This window comes from Lissotriton helveticus, chromosome 6 (genome assembly GCF_964261635.1).
Source record: "Lissotriton helveticus chromosome 6, aLisHel1.1, whole genome shotgun sequence".
NCBI lineage: Eukaryota > Metazoa > Chordata > Amphibia > Caudata > Salamandridae > Lissotriton > Lissotriton helveticus.
Genome location: NC_136067.1, coordinates 287,070,284 through 287,084,422, shown reverse-complemented (window position 1 = coordinate 287,084,422; position 14,139 = coordinate 287,070,284). Strand labels below are relative to the sequence as shown.

Genomic DNA, 14,139 nt, shown 5'->3' with positions numbered 1-14,139 from the left:
GACCCAAACAGCGAGCTAGGGCTGCTGCCAGCCAGAGACACGTTTCTACCCTCCTGCTGCATAGCCAAGCTCGAGCAGGGGAAGGCGGCACAATAGGTATACTGTCACAGGGAGGTGTGACCATCTCCCAGACAGTGTTTAATGTATTGGGGCAGGGTAGGGTAGCTTGCCAGTGCCACATAGCCTGTGTGCAGGGCACACTTGGTGCCCTCCATGCATAGTCCAGTCCAAACCAGTTCAGGGAGCCTTTGGCTCCCGCTCTGGCTCAAAACTGGACAAAGGACCGGGGATAATCGTCCCCCATGTCCAGCCCCTCCTTAAGGAGGGACTCTTAATTGGCCCAACCCTTTCCTTAGGGTACTTAAGGGCTTACTTGAGGGTGGGTCCCTAGATTCGTCGTGGGACAAGATTAATTTCAGACACCACTTCTTCAGCTGTCTGGGCACTCTGGACTTCAAGGCTGCAACCAGAAAGACTCCTGCTGCTCCTGAAATCCTCGCCCTGCTCGTCTGCTGCAACGTCCATGCCTGTACACCATACAGGAAATTCCAAGGCCCATGGGCATCCAAAGACACCTGAATGAATCTCCCTTGAAGTGATGGAGTCACTTCCCTGCATCTGCAGGCACTGTAACTAAGCTGACGGGTCTGATCATCTTGGGCTCCCACAGACTCCGATAGGCTCAGCAACAGAGGTGGTGGTTATTCACATCCCTCGAAGCCTGACCTGTCCATTCACCAAGTTTGAGGCCAGTATCCCTCGTCGGAGCCACAGGAACCGAACCCCTGTGCACCGCGTCGACTTGCAACGGCTTGTTGCCTACCTTCCACCAAGATCTTCAGGCTCTAAGTAGCCCTAAGCACAAGCATCTGCAGTGACCAAGATCTTCGTCCTCATCACAATACTTGCATCGAGGGCCTGCTTCTTTGGTGAGCTGCTCAAGGTCCTCTCGCAACTCCAGTGCCTCTGCCCTGTGAATCCTCTTGAGGGTCATCTTTGAATTCTTTGGCCTATTGACATTGGCTACCGAAATTTTTGTATTGAATATAAGATAGACATCAATCCAGAGAAATGATTGAAATACCCAATGTCGTTTATCACATGAAATAAAGCTAATTTCACGTCATGTAATGCATTGAGTTTCTATTACAGAAATGTTAATAAAAATATTTCAACAAAAAAAAAATCTTTCCATTCTTTGGCCTACCCTGATTGTTCGGGCCTCCCCTGACTCCCCTACTCGTGGTGGGTAACCTGGACCTTGATGGTCCGGATAATGCACCTTCTTTGCTTTCTACATTGTCTGCAGTTGCCAAGGCTTGTTGGTGCTCCCGACGGACACCGACCCCTCAGCTCTCGGCATACGATGTGGATCAGCTTGTCAATGGCTCCTGGTCTTCTACTGCGTCGCCTGGTCCTCACAGCTGCAGCTCCAAGGTCACAGTCAACTCTCCTGCACTACCCGACATCGGTGGCCATGCGTCTTCCGTGCTTCCTTGTCACTTCCAAGTGGTATAGACTCTGTCCTCTCTGCTTTCAGGTACTTCTACACTTGAAGCCACCTTTGGGTTCCACCGGACACTCTCTCCTTCTCCAGCAGTGGCATCTTCCTGAAGTCCCTAATTGGGTTCGACTGCGGTTTCGACACCACTTCACTCCTATGCACCCGACTCCCCTGGGGCAGGTATCCTGGTTCATAAGGTATCTACAGGTGCGGTGGCTCTCCAACCTTCTGTCTTCCACGGGGTTTCTTCAGGGTCCACTGGGAAGGGTCCTTTTTCTTTAAAATTGCAACTGCAACTTACCAATTGACTTGCATTGATCCAGTGGTCGTGTTCCCACACTGCACACGGCGTCCGTGGGGCTCCTGGTTACTTACCTTTATTAGTGTAAAATAATCACTTGATTTCTACTGCTGATGTTCATATATCTCGAAAGCAAATTGCTTATTTCAGTCTAAAACTGATTTTTGGAGTACTGTAAAAGTGAGTGTGCTACCCAACGAAAATTCCTGATCATCAATAAGTGCCCTAGTTTGTTAACTCTAGCATGTATATGGAGCTACCCTCTCCAAACAGGTCTGTGCTCGTACAACAGGTTCTGAAATCAGAAACTGTAATGCTGAGATCAATAACAGTTTATGACTGGGACTTTCCACTTGTGAATATTCAATAGCATTTATATTCCGCATTTTAGACAGTATTTTTCCAGTTACCTAAGAATTCCAGAAACTCTGCACTGTTAGCAAGGATCTCCTCCTTTGAGATGAACCTCATGATCTCATCGAAGGTTGTTTTTCGTTCCCGGATATCCGTCTCTCCAACAAACAACACCTTGCGAGGTACCGCGGGTAGAGGTATCTGTGGATAACGCAGAGCCAGTTTCTGGTAAAATTCCTCAATTTCGCTGTACTTCTTAGATACCTGGACCAGGAAAGATTGCAAATTAAAAATGATTACAGATGTGGTAAGATAAGTAGTAAGCATAATACATATGCGCAATTAGGGCTATATTTTAGCAATGTAGTGTTCACTGAAGACACCAATTAGGCTGGAACATTTATGAAGCAAGCACTTCCCTTTGTTCCTAAATCTGTGTGAGGTCTGAGGGGCGACTTCACCCTAAGGATGTAGCAGAGAGATACAAAGGAGAGTCAAAGAAGCGCAAGATAAAAAGAAAAATGTAATTTATCTTCTGTAAAAGAAACAACTGAAGTCTGCATTGAAAGATAGTTGGATATTGACTGGCTACACATTCTCAGAAGATGACCATAACACCCAGATGAGTTTAAATGCACACCGCTAAATATTTGAAGGTACAGTTTAAGACACAAAGGATGCTACCGAAAACACTTGAGTACAGACTATGCAAAGCAAGACTATTCAGACAAAAAGACAGGCACATTTTAGTGGGAGACCACTGAAACAACAACGACAGATTGCGTCTCTGCCAAAAACTCAATCGTGTAGGCTGCTCTAGGTTGAGAAGGCGTGTGAAGCAGAACACAGAAAACTCTGGCAAATCATGGTCCATCGTCTTACCTCTATTGCTAGTGATTAGTTCAACGGTACCTCAAGTCTCCTCAGCAGGTTTAGCATTGCTTAACATCTGTGTTAGCCGTGTGGACAGGTTATCTGTAGTCACAAGCAGCAATATAACATCTATGGATCAAACACATAGATCTTTCTAAGAACCAACACAAGTACTTCAGACATACCTACCGTGTTGCAGGACGCTCCGATCACGCTAAGTGCCTATTTCATTGTTTCTTGGATGCAACAGAACATTCTAAAGTTAATAGTCAGTATGATCAAGGTGCTGAGTTATAGGGATCAACAATTTGCACCCATGATTTTTGGCCCATCTATTTCAGCCCTGAGGAATCAGGGAACTATACTTGAGAATGAGCTGCCGTTTGCTCCTCTATCAGCCATCACCGCTGCTGAGACCTGATATTTCCAACTATGCATCTTGAGACTTGCTTTGGCTTCTCGTCTAGAATCTGAGTGTAGTGTTGTTGCAGAGGATATTATTCTGGCACACCTGGTCGACTGTATGGGTCTGTACCTAAAGCTTCCACCACATCTGGGAACTGGATAAAGAATGCCTCAGCAGGTCTTACTGCCAACAGCAACCGGCAACAACCTTTCACCTATGTTCTAACTCGCCTTCAAGTCCCATCATGCACCGGTGACCTTTTCTAGTGGAAACTAGTGAGCCTTACATCTCTGGTTTAGGATGCTAAGTTACGACATATAAATATAGGACAACCTGGACATTTAGGAAACCATGCACAAGTGATCAGGCTTTTGGAGTGTAGAGACGTGCAGTGGAATTTCCTGCCACCTGCTTCAGTACTTCCATTAACAAAGTTATCATAGCTGGTTCTGCAAATAGTCGAAGCACTGTTGTCTGGCATCTGAACAAATACTGCAGTCGGACCTTCTTTTCCTAGTTTGTTAATATTGAACACTGATAAGAAACTGCTTTGGTATAAGACAATAAATAATTTATACATCTGAAAAATAATAGGCCCTCTGAACTCTGTAAATGTCCACCAAATGTCACAATTACTGCTATCCGCAATGGAAACAACATTTTCTCTGAATTCTAATTAGATGAATTCCTATGGGACTCTCCCTGTTACAGTTTCCACACGACTACTGGATGCGGCAGCTGCCTCTATGTTTCACGGTGAAAGAGAGAGGGGTTTCCAGAGAACAGATCCAGGAGGTCAAACAACCAACTACTGGAAAATGCGGGAGCAACCGGGGATCGCACAATTTGTTTTATTTCTTAATGTCTATATACATTTGGAGATCACAGGCACTGAAGACAAACTATTAAATCCTTCCTCGTTCTAACACATTAGGAACTAGTTCCTAAAGAGAACGGACCCTTGCCCATTATGAAGAACTAAGAGCATATTGCATTGTCTTTCAACAATGGTTTAGGCCCAACGATTGGATCTGGAGTAACCACTTTGGTGTGTAATGCCTGGTCAATGGCAAATGTTATTCTAATCAACAATGCTGTGAACATAGAGAATAGATAGATGGCTCTCATAAGAATGCTTTATCCATAGCTCACAGTTAGAGTTCCAATACAGGCCTAAGTAGCTTGAGAATGCAGATACTCCAAGCAAATGAAGGAACTGGATAATTTGCTTTGTTGTTGTTGGTGATCACCGTCTAATACCAAAAAGCAGGATTTGACAGGTTATTTGCTTAAATTCCAGAATGTTGCTGCGAAGAGGCTTCTCAATTGCAAAACACAAAGTTTAAGGGTTAGTAAAAGACACAACAAGGCCTTCCAACCATATTTCAAGGGCACCAATGCTATGGATTTCTCTATGTGTGGGTAAGAAAGCGAACATGAAACAAGAGCCTTTTGTGGCTATGCACAACACCGGGCACGTCATCTCACACTGCCCCTCTTTGAATATAATTCAAAAAGGGGGGTGGTGATGGACAGAGTATCTGAATTAAGCAGAACACTCCTACCCAGTCAAAAGATCAGGGCTTGATCCAGCACCGTTTTTTAGCTCACTGCACCATCCCAGTTCAGAACCTGGCTACATGCAAATTGGTCTGTCCCTGGCCCAGTGCATCATGGGAACAGGGCAGACCAAACTACCAAGCCAATTCTTTTCTGGAAAGGAAACAACCTTCCGGGGACCGGTTTCTGGCATTACAGCCGTCTTCGGCCCGGCTTGCTTGAATCCTGATGGTGCAGTGAGCAAGGGACTCACATCTGAGCATACCCTTCCACACTTGTGGTGGCCAAAACGATTAAAAAAAGGGGGGTGGTGATGGACAGAGTATCTGAATTAAGCAGAACACTCCTACCCAGTCAAAAGATCAGGGCTTGATCCAGCACCGTTTTTTAGCTCACTGCACCATCCCAGTTCAGAACCTGGCTACATGCAAATTGGTCTGTCCCTGGCCCAGTGCATCATGGGAACAGGGCAGACCAAACTACCAAGCCAATTCTTTACTGGAAAGGAAACAAGCTTCCGGGGACCGGTTTCTGGCATTACAGCCGTCTTCGGCCCGGCTTGCTTGAATCCTGATGGTGCAGTGAGCAAGGGACTCACATCTGAGCATACCCTTCCACACTTGTGGTGGCCAAAACGATTCAAAAAGGGGGGTGGTGATGGACAGAGTATCTGAATTAAGCAGAACACTCCTACCCAGTCAAAAGATCAGGGCTTGATCCAGCACCGTTTTTTAGCTCACTGCACCATCCCAGTTCAGAACCTGGCTACATGCAAATGGTCTGTCCCTGGCCCAGTGCATCATGGGAACAGGGCAGCCCAAACTACCGAGCCAATTCTTTACTGGAAAGGAAACAAGCTTCCGGGGACCGGTTTCTGGCATTACAGCCGTCTTCGGCCCGGCTTGCTTGAATCCTGATGGTGCAGTGAGCAAGGGACTCACATCTGAGCATACCCTTCCAAACTTGTGGTGGCCAAAACGATTCAAAAAGGGGGGTGGTGATGGACAGAGTATCTGAATGAAGCAGAACACTCCTACCCAGTCAAAAGATCAGGGCTTGATCCAGCACCGTTTTTTAGCTCACTGCACCATCCCAGTTCAGAACCTGGCTACATGCAAATTGGTCTGTCCCTGGCCCAGTGCATCATGGGAACAGGGCAGACCAAACTACCAAGCCAATTCTTTACTGGAAAGGAAACAAGCTTCCGGGGACCGGTTTCTGGCATTACAGCCGTCTTCGGCCCGGCTTGCTTGAATCCTGATGGTGCAGTGAGCAAGGGACTCACATCTGAGCATACCCTTCCACACTTGTGGTGGCCAAAAAGATTCAAAAAGGGGGGTGGTGATGGACAGAGTATCTGAATGAAGCAGAACACTCTTACCCAGTCAAAAGATCAGGGCTTGATCCAGCACCGTTTTTTAGCTCACTGCACCATCCCAGTTCAGAACCTGGTTACATGCAAATTGGTCTGTCCCTGGCCCAGTGCATCATGGGAACAGGGCAGACCAAACTACCAAGCCAATTCTTTATTGGAAAGGAAACAAGCTTCCGGGGACCGGTTTCTGGCATTACAGCCGTCTTCGGCCCGGCTTGCTTGAATCCTGATGGTGCAGTGAGCAAGGGACTCACATCTGAGCATACCCTTCCACACTTGTGGTGGCCAAAACGATTCAAAAAGGGGGGTGGTGATGGACAGAGTATCTGAATTAAGCAGAACACTCCTACCCAGTCAAAAGATCAGGGCTTGATCCAGCACCGTTTTTTAGCTCACTGCACCATCCCAGTTCAGAACCTGGCTACATGCAAATTGGTCTGTCCCTGGCCCAGTGCATCATGGGAACAGGGCAGCCCAAACTACCAAGCCAATTCTTTACTGGAAAGGAAACAAGCTTCCGGGGACCGGTTTCTGGCATTACAGCCGTTTTCGGCCCGGCTTGCTTGAATCCTGATGGTGCAGTGAGCAAGGGACTCACATCTGAGCATACCCTTCCACACTTGTGGTGGCCAAAACGATTCAAAAAGGGGGGTGGTGATGGACAGAGTATCTGAATGAAGCAGAACACTCCTACCCAGTCAAAAGATCAGGGCTTGATCCAGCACCGTTTTTTAGCTCACTGCACCATCCCAGTTCAGAACCTGGCTACATGCAAATTGGTCTGTCCCTGGCCCAGTGCATCATGGGAACAGGGCAGACCAAACTACCAAGCCAATTCTTTACTGGAAAGGAAACAAGCTTCCGGGGACCGGTTTCTGGCATTACAGCCGTCTTCGGCCCGGCTTGCTTGAATCCTGATGGTGCAGTGAGCAAGGGACTCACATCTGAGCATACCCTTCCACACTTGTGGTGGCCAAAAAGATTCAAAAAGGGGGGTGGTGATGGACAGAGTATCTGAATGAAGCAGAACACTCCTACCCAGTCAAAAGATCAGGGCTTGATCCAGCACCGTTTTTTAGCTCACTGCACCATCCCAGTTCAGAACCTGGTTACATGCAAATTGGTCTGTCCCTGGCCCAGTGCATCATGGGAACAGGGCAGACCAAACTACCAAGCCAATTCTTTACTGGAAAGGAAACAAGCTTCCGGGGACCGGTTTCTGGCATTACAGCCGTGTTCGGCCCGGCTTGCTTGAATCCTGATGGTGCAGTGAGCAAGGGACTCACATCTGAGCATACCCTTCCACACTTGTGGTGGCCAAAACGATTCAAAAAGGGGGGTGGTGATGGACAGAGTATCTGACATGAGTCCCTTGTTCACTTGGCCACTGGATTCAAGATAGCCTGGCTGATGAGGATTATGAATCCGAAACCGGTCCCAGGATGCTTTTTTCCGGTCCAGGGAAGACATGGCTTGGCAGTTCGGGCTGGACTGTTCCCATAAGGCACAGGGTCAGACTGATTTGCATATAGCCATGTCTGAACTGGGGTGGCTGAGTGAACTAAAGAATGGTGATGGATTAAACCCAGATCAGTTGACTGGGGGTGAGTGTTTGATTTGTTCAAGCGCTCCGTCCATCATCCCCTTTTGTATCGCTTTGTTCGCCCTAAGTGTGGCAGGGTATACTCAGACATGAGTCCCTTGTTCACTTGGCCACTGGATTCAAGATAGCCTGGCTGATGAGGATTATGAATCCGAAACCGGTCCCAGGATGCTTTTTTCCGGTCCAGGGAAGACATGGCTTGGCAGTTCGGGCTGGACTGTTCCCATAAGGCACAGAGTCAGACTGATTTGCATATAGCCATGTCTGAACTGGGGTGGCTGAGTGAACTAAAGAATGGTGATGGATCAAACCCAGATCAGTTGACTGGGGGTGAGTGTTTGATTTGTTCAAGCGCTCCGTCCATCATCCCCTTTTGTATCGCTTTGTTCGCCCTAAGTGTGGCAGGGTATACTCAGACATGAGTCCCTTGTTCACTTTGCCACTGGATTCAAGATAGCCTGGCTGATGAGGATTATGAATCTGAAACCGGTCCCAGGATGCTTGATTCCGGTCCAGGGAAGACATGGCTTGGCAGTTCGGGCTGGACTGTTCCCATAAGGCACAGGGTCAGACTGATTTGCATATAGCCATGTCTGAACTGGGGTGGCTGAGTGAACTAAAGAATGGTAATGGATTAAACCCAGATCAGTTGACTGGGGGTGAGGGTTTGATTTGTTCAAGCGCTCCGTCCATCACCCCCTTTTGTATCGCTTTGTTCGCCCTAAGTGTGGCAGGGAATACTCAGACATGAGTCCCTTGTTCACTTGGCCACTGGACTCAAGATAGCCTGGCTGATGAGTATTATGAATCTGAAACCGGTCCCAGGATGCTTGTTTCCGGTCAAGGGAAGACATGGCTTGGCAGTTCGAGCTGGACTGTTCCCATAAGGCACAGGGTCAGACTGATTTGCATATAGCCATGTCTGAACTGGGGTGGCTGAGTGAACTAAAGAATGGTGATGGATTAAACCCAGATCAGTTGACTGGGGGTGAGGGTTTGATTTGTTCAAGCGCTCCGTCCATCATCCCCTTTTGTATCGCTTTGTTCGCCCTAAGTGTGGCAGGGTATACTCATACATGAGTCCCTTGTTCACTTGGCCACTGGATTCCAGATAGCCTGGCTGATGAGGATTATGAATCGGAAAGCGGTCCCAGGATGCTTGTTTCCGGTCCAGGGAAGACATGGCTTGGCAGTTCGGGCTGGACTGTTCCCATAAGGCACAGGGTCAGACTGATTTGCATATAGCCATGTCTGAACTGGGGTGGCTGAGTGAACTAAAGAATGGTGATGGATCAAACCCAGATCAGTTGACTGGGGGTGAGTGTTTGATTTGTTCAAGCGCTCCGTCCATCATCACCTTTTGTATCGCTTTGTTCGCCCTAAGTGTGGCAGGGTATACTCAGACATGAGTCCCTTGTTCACTTGGCCACTGGATTCAAGATAGCCTGGCTGATGAGGATTATGAATCTGAAACCGGTCCCAGGATGCTTGTTTCCGGTCCAGGGAAGACATGGCTTGGCAGTTCGGGCTGGACTGTTCCCATAAGGCACAGGGTCAGACTGATTTGCATATAGCCATGTCTGAACTGGGGTGGCTGAGTGAACTAAAGAATGGTGATGGATTAAACCCAGATCAGTTGACTGGGGGTGAGGGTTTGATTTGTTCAAGCGCTCCGTCCATCACCCCCTTTTGTATCGCTTTGTTCGCCCTAAGTGTGGCAGGGAATACTCAGACATGAGTCCCTTGTTCACTTGGCCACTGGATTCAATATAGCCTGGCTGATGAGGATTATGAATCCGAAACCGGTCCCAGGATGCTTGTTTCCGGTCAAGGGAAGACATGGCTTGGCAGTTCGGGCTGGACTGTTCCCATAAGGCACAGGGTCAGACTGATTTGCATATAGCCATGTCTGAACTGGGGTGGCTTAGTGAACTAAAGAATGGTGATGGATTAAACCCAGATCAGTTGACTGGGGGTGAGTGTTTGATTTGTTCAAGCGCTCCGTCCATCATCCCCTTTTGTATCGCCTCTTTGAATATAGCTACACAGCATGACAGGGGATCACTGTCAAGACACACTGTGTGTGGTTGAAGATCTGGGCTCTCTGCTGAAGGTACTTTACTCTCTGTGGAATGTCGACTTTTAAATATCTATTATTTTCCCATGGAATGTTTAGAATATTTAAAGAGCTAGAAAAGGACAGCGAGAGACTCCATGGTGAAATGGGTGCATAGATTATGTATAAATAAATGGAATTCTGGGGTTAGTGGAGGCTGTTCTCTCTTTGTAGGCCAGATCGCCAATTTGGTCCTGCACAATCCATACTTTACTGAGATAACAAAATGTAAGCAGGGCGGAAGGGGGCCAGGGGAGGGCCGGTGGGCAGACCCTTCATGTCATTCTCATTCGCCGGAGGCTGGCCCTCTCAACCCTGTGGCAAGTATGCTCAGTGGTACCAGAAAGAGGTGGGTGTCAAACCCTGAACCATAATCATACCTGTTACCCCTGTCCTTTCTTCATTGGGATGCCATGGTGTTATAGTATGGGAATTACCTCAGGGGGTGTTTACTGGGAGATGTGGGTGGGTTTCCCAAGGGATTAACTTATTTTGCAAGGTAGGGAAGAGGGAAGGATATTGCCCACACTCACTCGCAGCACCAGGCTTTGGTTGTCTTGGATTCCACTTGTGCTCTCTGAGGAAGGGCTTCAAATAGCATGTATGCTTACTTGACCTAGTATTCATTATTGTGCTTTGTTTACTGGTGTTAGGGTCAGAAATATAAGGGAAACTCTCTCAGAGGTCAGATATCCAGTGCTCTATTGCTTGCATCACAGTTGGCGACTTTAAAGATATGAAGGAGGGTGATTGAGCATTAGAGAATCAAGCAGAGATTACTTAAATTGAAAACACATTTGACAGTATGCAAGGCAGAATGGAGGCCATTACTCAGGAAGACCTTTAAACACTAATGGGGCAAACTTAAATGAGCTAAATCAGTCATGCAGGAAGCAGGAAATTCTCTTTGAAGCCATGGACAAGCGAGCACAGCTCTCAGAGAAGATATTCACAAGGATGAAGGCACAGGAAGACACACCAGGTTTTTGGAATCCCCCTGCCCCTAGGACACTCTCATCTCAGTTACTTGTGTTTGCAACATTGTCTATTACCATTGCACGTGTGCCCGATGCTGCTTGGTCATGCGTGGTTGGTGGCTATGCAGCTGCAGCTTGGGATGGGAAGAAAAATCACAAAATCATTACTGTTCACATAGCCCACTACCCGACCCTTCTGGTTGGTCCTCCCTTTCAGTTCCAAAGTTGCCCAATTCTTTTCCCATATATTTACTTTGTCTATAGTCTCCTGTGTGGTAAAGATGAACTCTAGCAATAGCAGCTAGATGCTGTCAGTTCAGGTCCTCAAGAATTGTGGCCAAGAATATCCAGATGAGGAGGCTGACCTAATTACGGACCTTGCCCTCCTATAAAACTACCACCTTTGACTCTGTGAAGTTCCCAGAAAAGCTCACAGTGCCGCAGAAGAAGGAGTTGCAGCAGGTGCTTCATACATTCAAAGACACGTCTCCAGTCTGCCTGACATGCTGGAGAGAGCTGAGCACCAAGTGGACATAGGACATGCAAATATACTACTGTCCCCACCAAGCATCAGCAGCAGCCCTAGTGCACATTAAGAGGGATGAACAGGAGATGTTTGCTTTGGGGACTATCACCAAATCCATCAGTGACTGTACGACTGCTATCGTCCTGTTCACCAAGGCAGATGAGACCACCAGGTTCTGTACGGACTGTAGAAGGCATAAACCTGATCACCAATGGTGACGGCTACCTTACGCGCAGGGTGGATGTCCTAGAAAAGCTGGGATCATTCCAGTTCATCTTTACGATGGATCTAACATGAGGGTAGCGGTAGGCCAAGCTAAACAAGGGGCTTTGCCATAACTTAGTAGCAGATGTAATGCAGCACAGCTTTGATGATGAATGCACTATTACTGGTAAAAAAAACTGAGACTAAAGATTTGATCTTATAGCATTCTATGGACTTAGTTGATATAGCCAAACCCTGGCTTAAACAAAGTTCGACCCAAGACCTAGCTGTTGAGGTTCGACAAGAGGTTCAGTGGCAGTTATTTTCAAAAGTATTTTCAATATCTCCTTGATTGATATCAATCTCCATTCTAGCTTCTAGCAGTGAGCTCTTTCTAGTAAATATAGGAATATCAAAAATGGATTCCATTACCTGTGCCCTGTATATCAGCAACCACGTTCTGACTCCTCTTTTTCTTCACATTAACTGAATGTTTATTGTCATATGTATTTCAGGCAGCAAAACTTTTATTACTAGGAAATATACATTTGTAGACCGAAGACTATGAAGCAACAGCAGTCAGGGAATTTATAGACCAGAGCTCACCTTTCGGCCTTCAAAAGATTGTTAAAAAGGCCCCACCAAAACAGTGGGCCATTCCCTTGATATAACAGCCTCAACCTGTCAAGCTGTTAATGTGGGAATGGAACTCCCAAACGTTGGTCAGATCGCTATTATATTATTATTTTATCTAATAAGATCTTTATTGAGTTTTGAGTGGAGGCAAACAGTAATAATACTGTAAGTCAAAGACATATCACACTTAGGTCGAATATCTCAGCAAAGACCATCTAAACATATTTAGCACCCCCCCACTCTCCACCCAGCTCTTGTGCAAAGCATTTCAATTGGCATAACACCATGCAGATTACATAGTCAGTACAGACACTAATAACACAGTATGACTCATTACCTTACTACGGGAGACGGACCTTACACTTATGCGGATGTCGGGACGGGCTGGAGATCAAGAACGGGAACCCTAAACATGGGTTTGATTATCCGTTTATCATAACAGTGACTCCATCGTATTAACCACGCCCAGTCTTACCGAATGATGGGGAAGCCCCAAGATAAGTTACAGATTTGAATGCGACTGATTTTTTTTTTTTTAATATCTTTATTGCATTTTGTCTTTTTTGATACATACAAAACAAATATTTGTAAATATAACACTTATAGCGAAAGCAATGTTGCTGTTTCCGTATAAATAAAGCCGGGTACTTCCACCATTTAATCATAGTGAGTTATGCATCATCAGCACATGGTTTGGTGTACATGTGTAAATTATCATTGGCATCGGCTGCCTACGTACACTGCCATCTCAATTTGCAGAGCAAGATGTGTGTCCCATGTGCACATCTCCCCAACAGTGGTTGTCAATGTGCAGATACATCGGTTGACTTAGACATACTCAGCACATACCTAGCTCACCTTTGAAATTCAACTCACAATGTTTGATAGGCAAAATACGTACACATCATTATGAGTTGCTAGATATCTTAATTGTTAACATTTGAACTACAACTGGAAAAATAAAGGAAAATTAAAAGAAAGAGAGACATCAAGTATCAGAAGGAGTATGAAGTCGTCATGTAAGGTGCCATTCGAATTTAGCTGTGGCTACGCCGGTTTGTTTGTAGTGAATGCGAGCCGCATTTCCCATTCTATACATGGTTATATGGATGCTAGGGCGACGTGTGACTAAGGTCGTGTCGATGGAGTGTCACCAAGGCATGTGAGGTCGCTACCCAGCCCGGCAGTTAGGACAGGGGCATCCTATATTTGCAGCATACCTCTTTAGCTGAGCGACAGTTTAGGTATTATCCCCTATCTGTTGCGCAGAGGGTGCATGCAGTGTAGCATTTGGATGCACAAGGGATTTGAGGATATCATCCCAGGATTGTGCTATGGGTTACTTTTGCAGCCCTGCTGTTTCTTCCCTGTAAAGGATGGTGCTTTTTGCCTGTGCCCACACCTCTAGGGATTTTATCCAGCTGAGTGCCTCCGGGGGATCCTTATGTTACCATCTCCTAGTGATCAGTCTTTTTGTGGTTATTAGGCCCAGATCTCGAAATCTAGAGCTTACTTTATTGGCTTTAGTTCAATTATAAAATCCCAGGATACAGACCTCCCACGTGTTAGGTACCTCGGTGTTAGTGCAGTTCGTGAGTGTCTCTGTTATCGTGTGTCAGTAGGCCAGGGGCAGGGGACAGGACCACAGCATGTGCAGGAAGTCAGCGCCTATAAGCCAGCATCTCGGGCAATCGGAGGTGTTGA

General features: G+C 46.6%; 1 protein-coding gene across 1 annotated transcript in view; it reads right to left on the bottom strand.

Annotated features, from left to right (window-relative positions):
* HS1BP3 (HCLS1 binding protein 3) overlaps positions 1 to 14,139 on the bottom strand; it is a 532,368-nt gene that overhangs the window by 318,585 nt on the left and 199,644 nt on the right. The window contains exon 3 of the mRNA XM_078647732.1: positions 2,216 to 2,423. Within this exon, the coding sequence (XP_078503858.1) occupies positions 2,216 to 2,423 (208 nt within the window). The remainder of the gene's footprint in view (positions 1 to 2,215; positions 2,424 to 14,139) is intronic.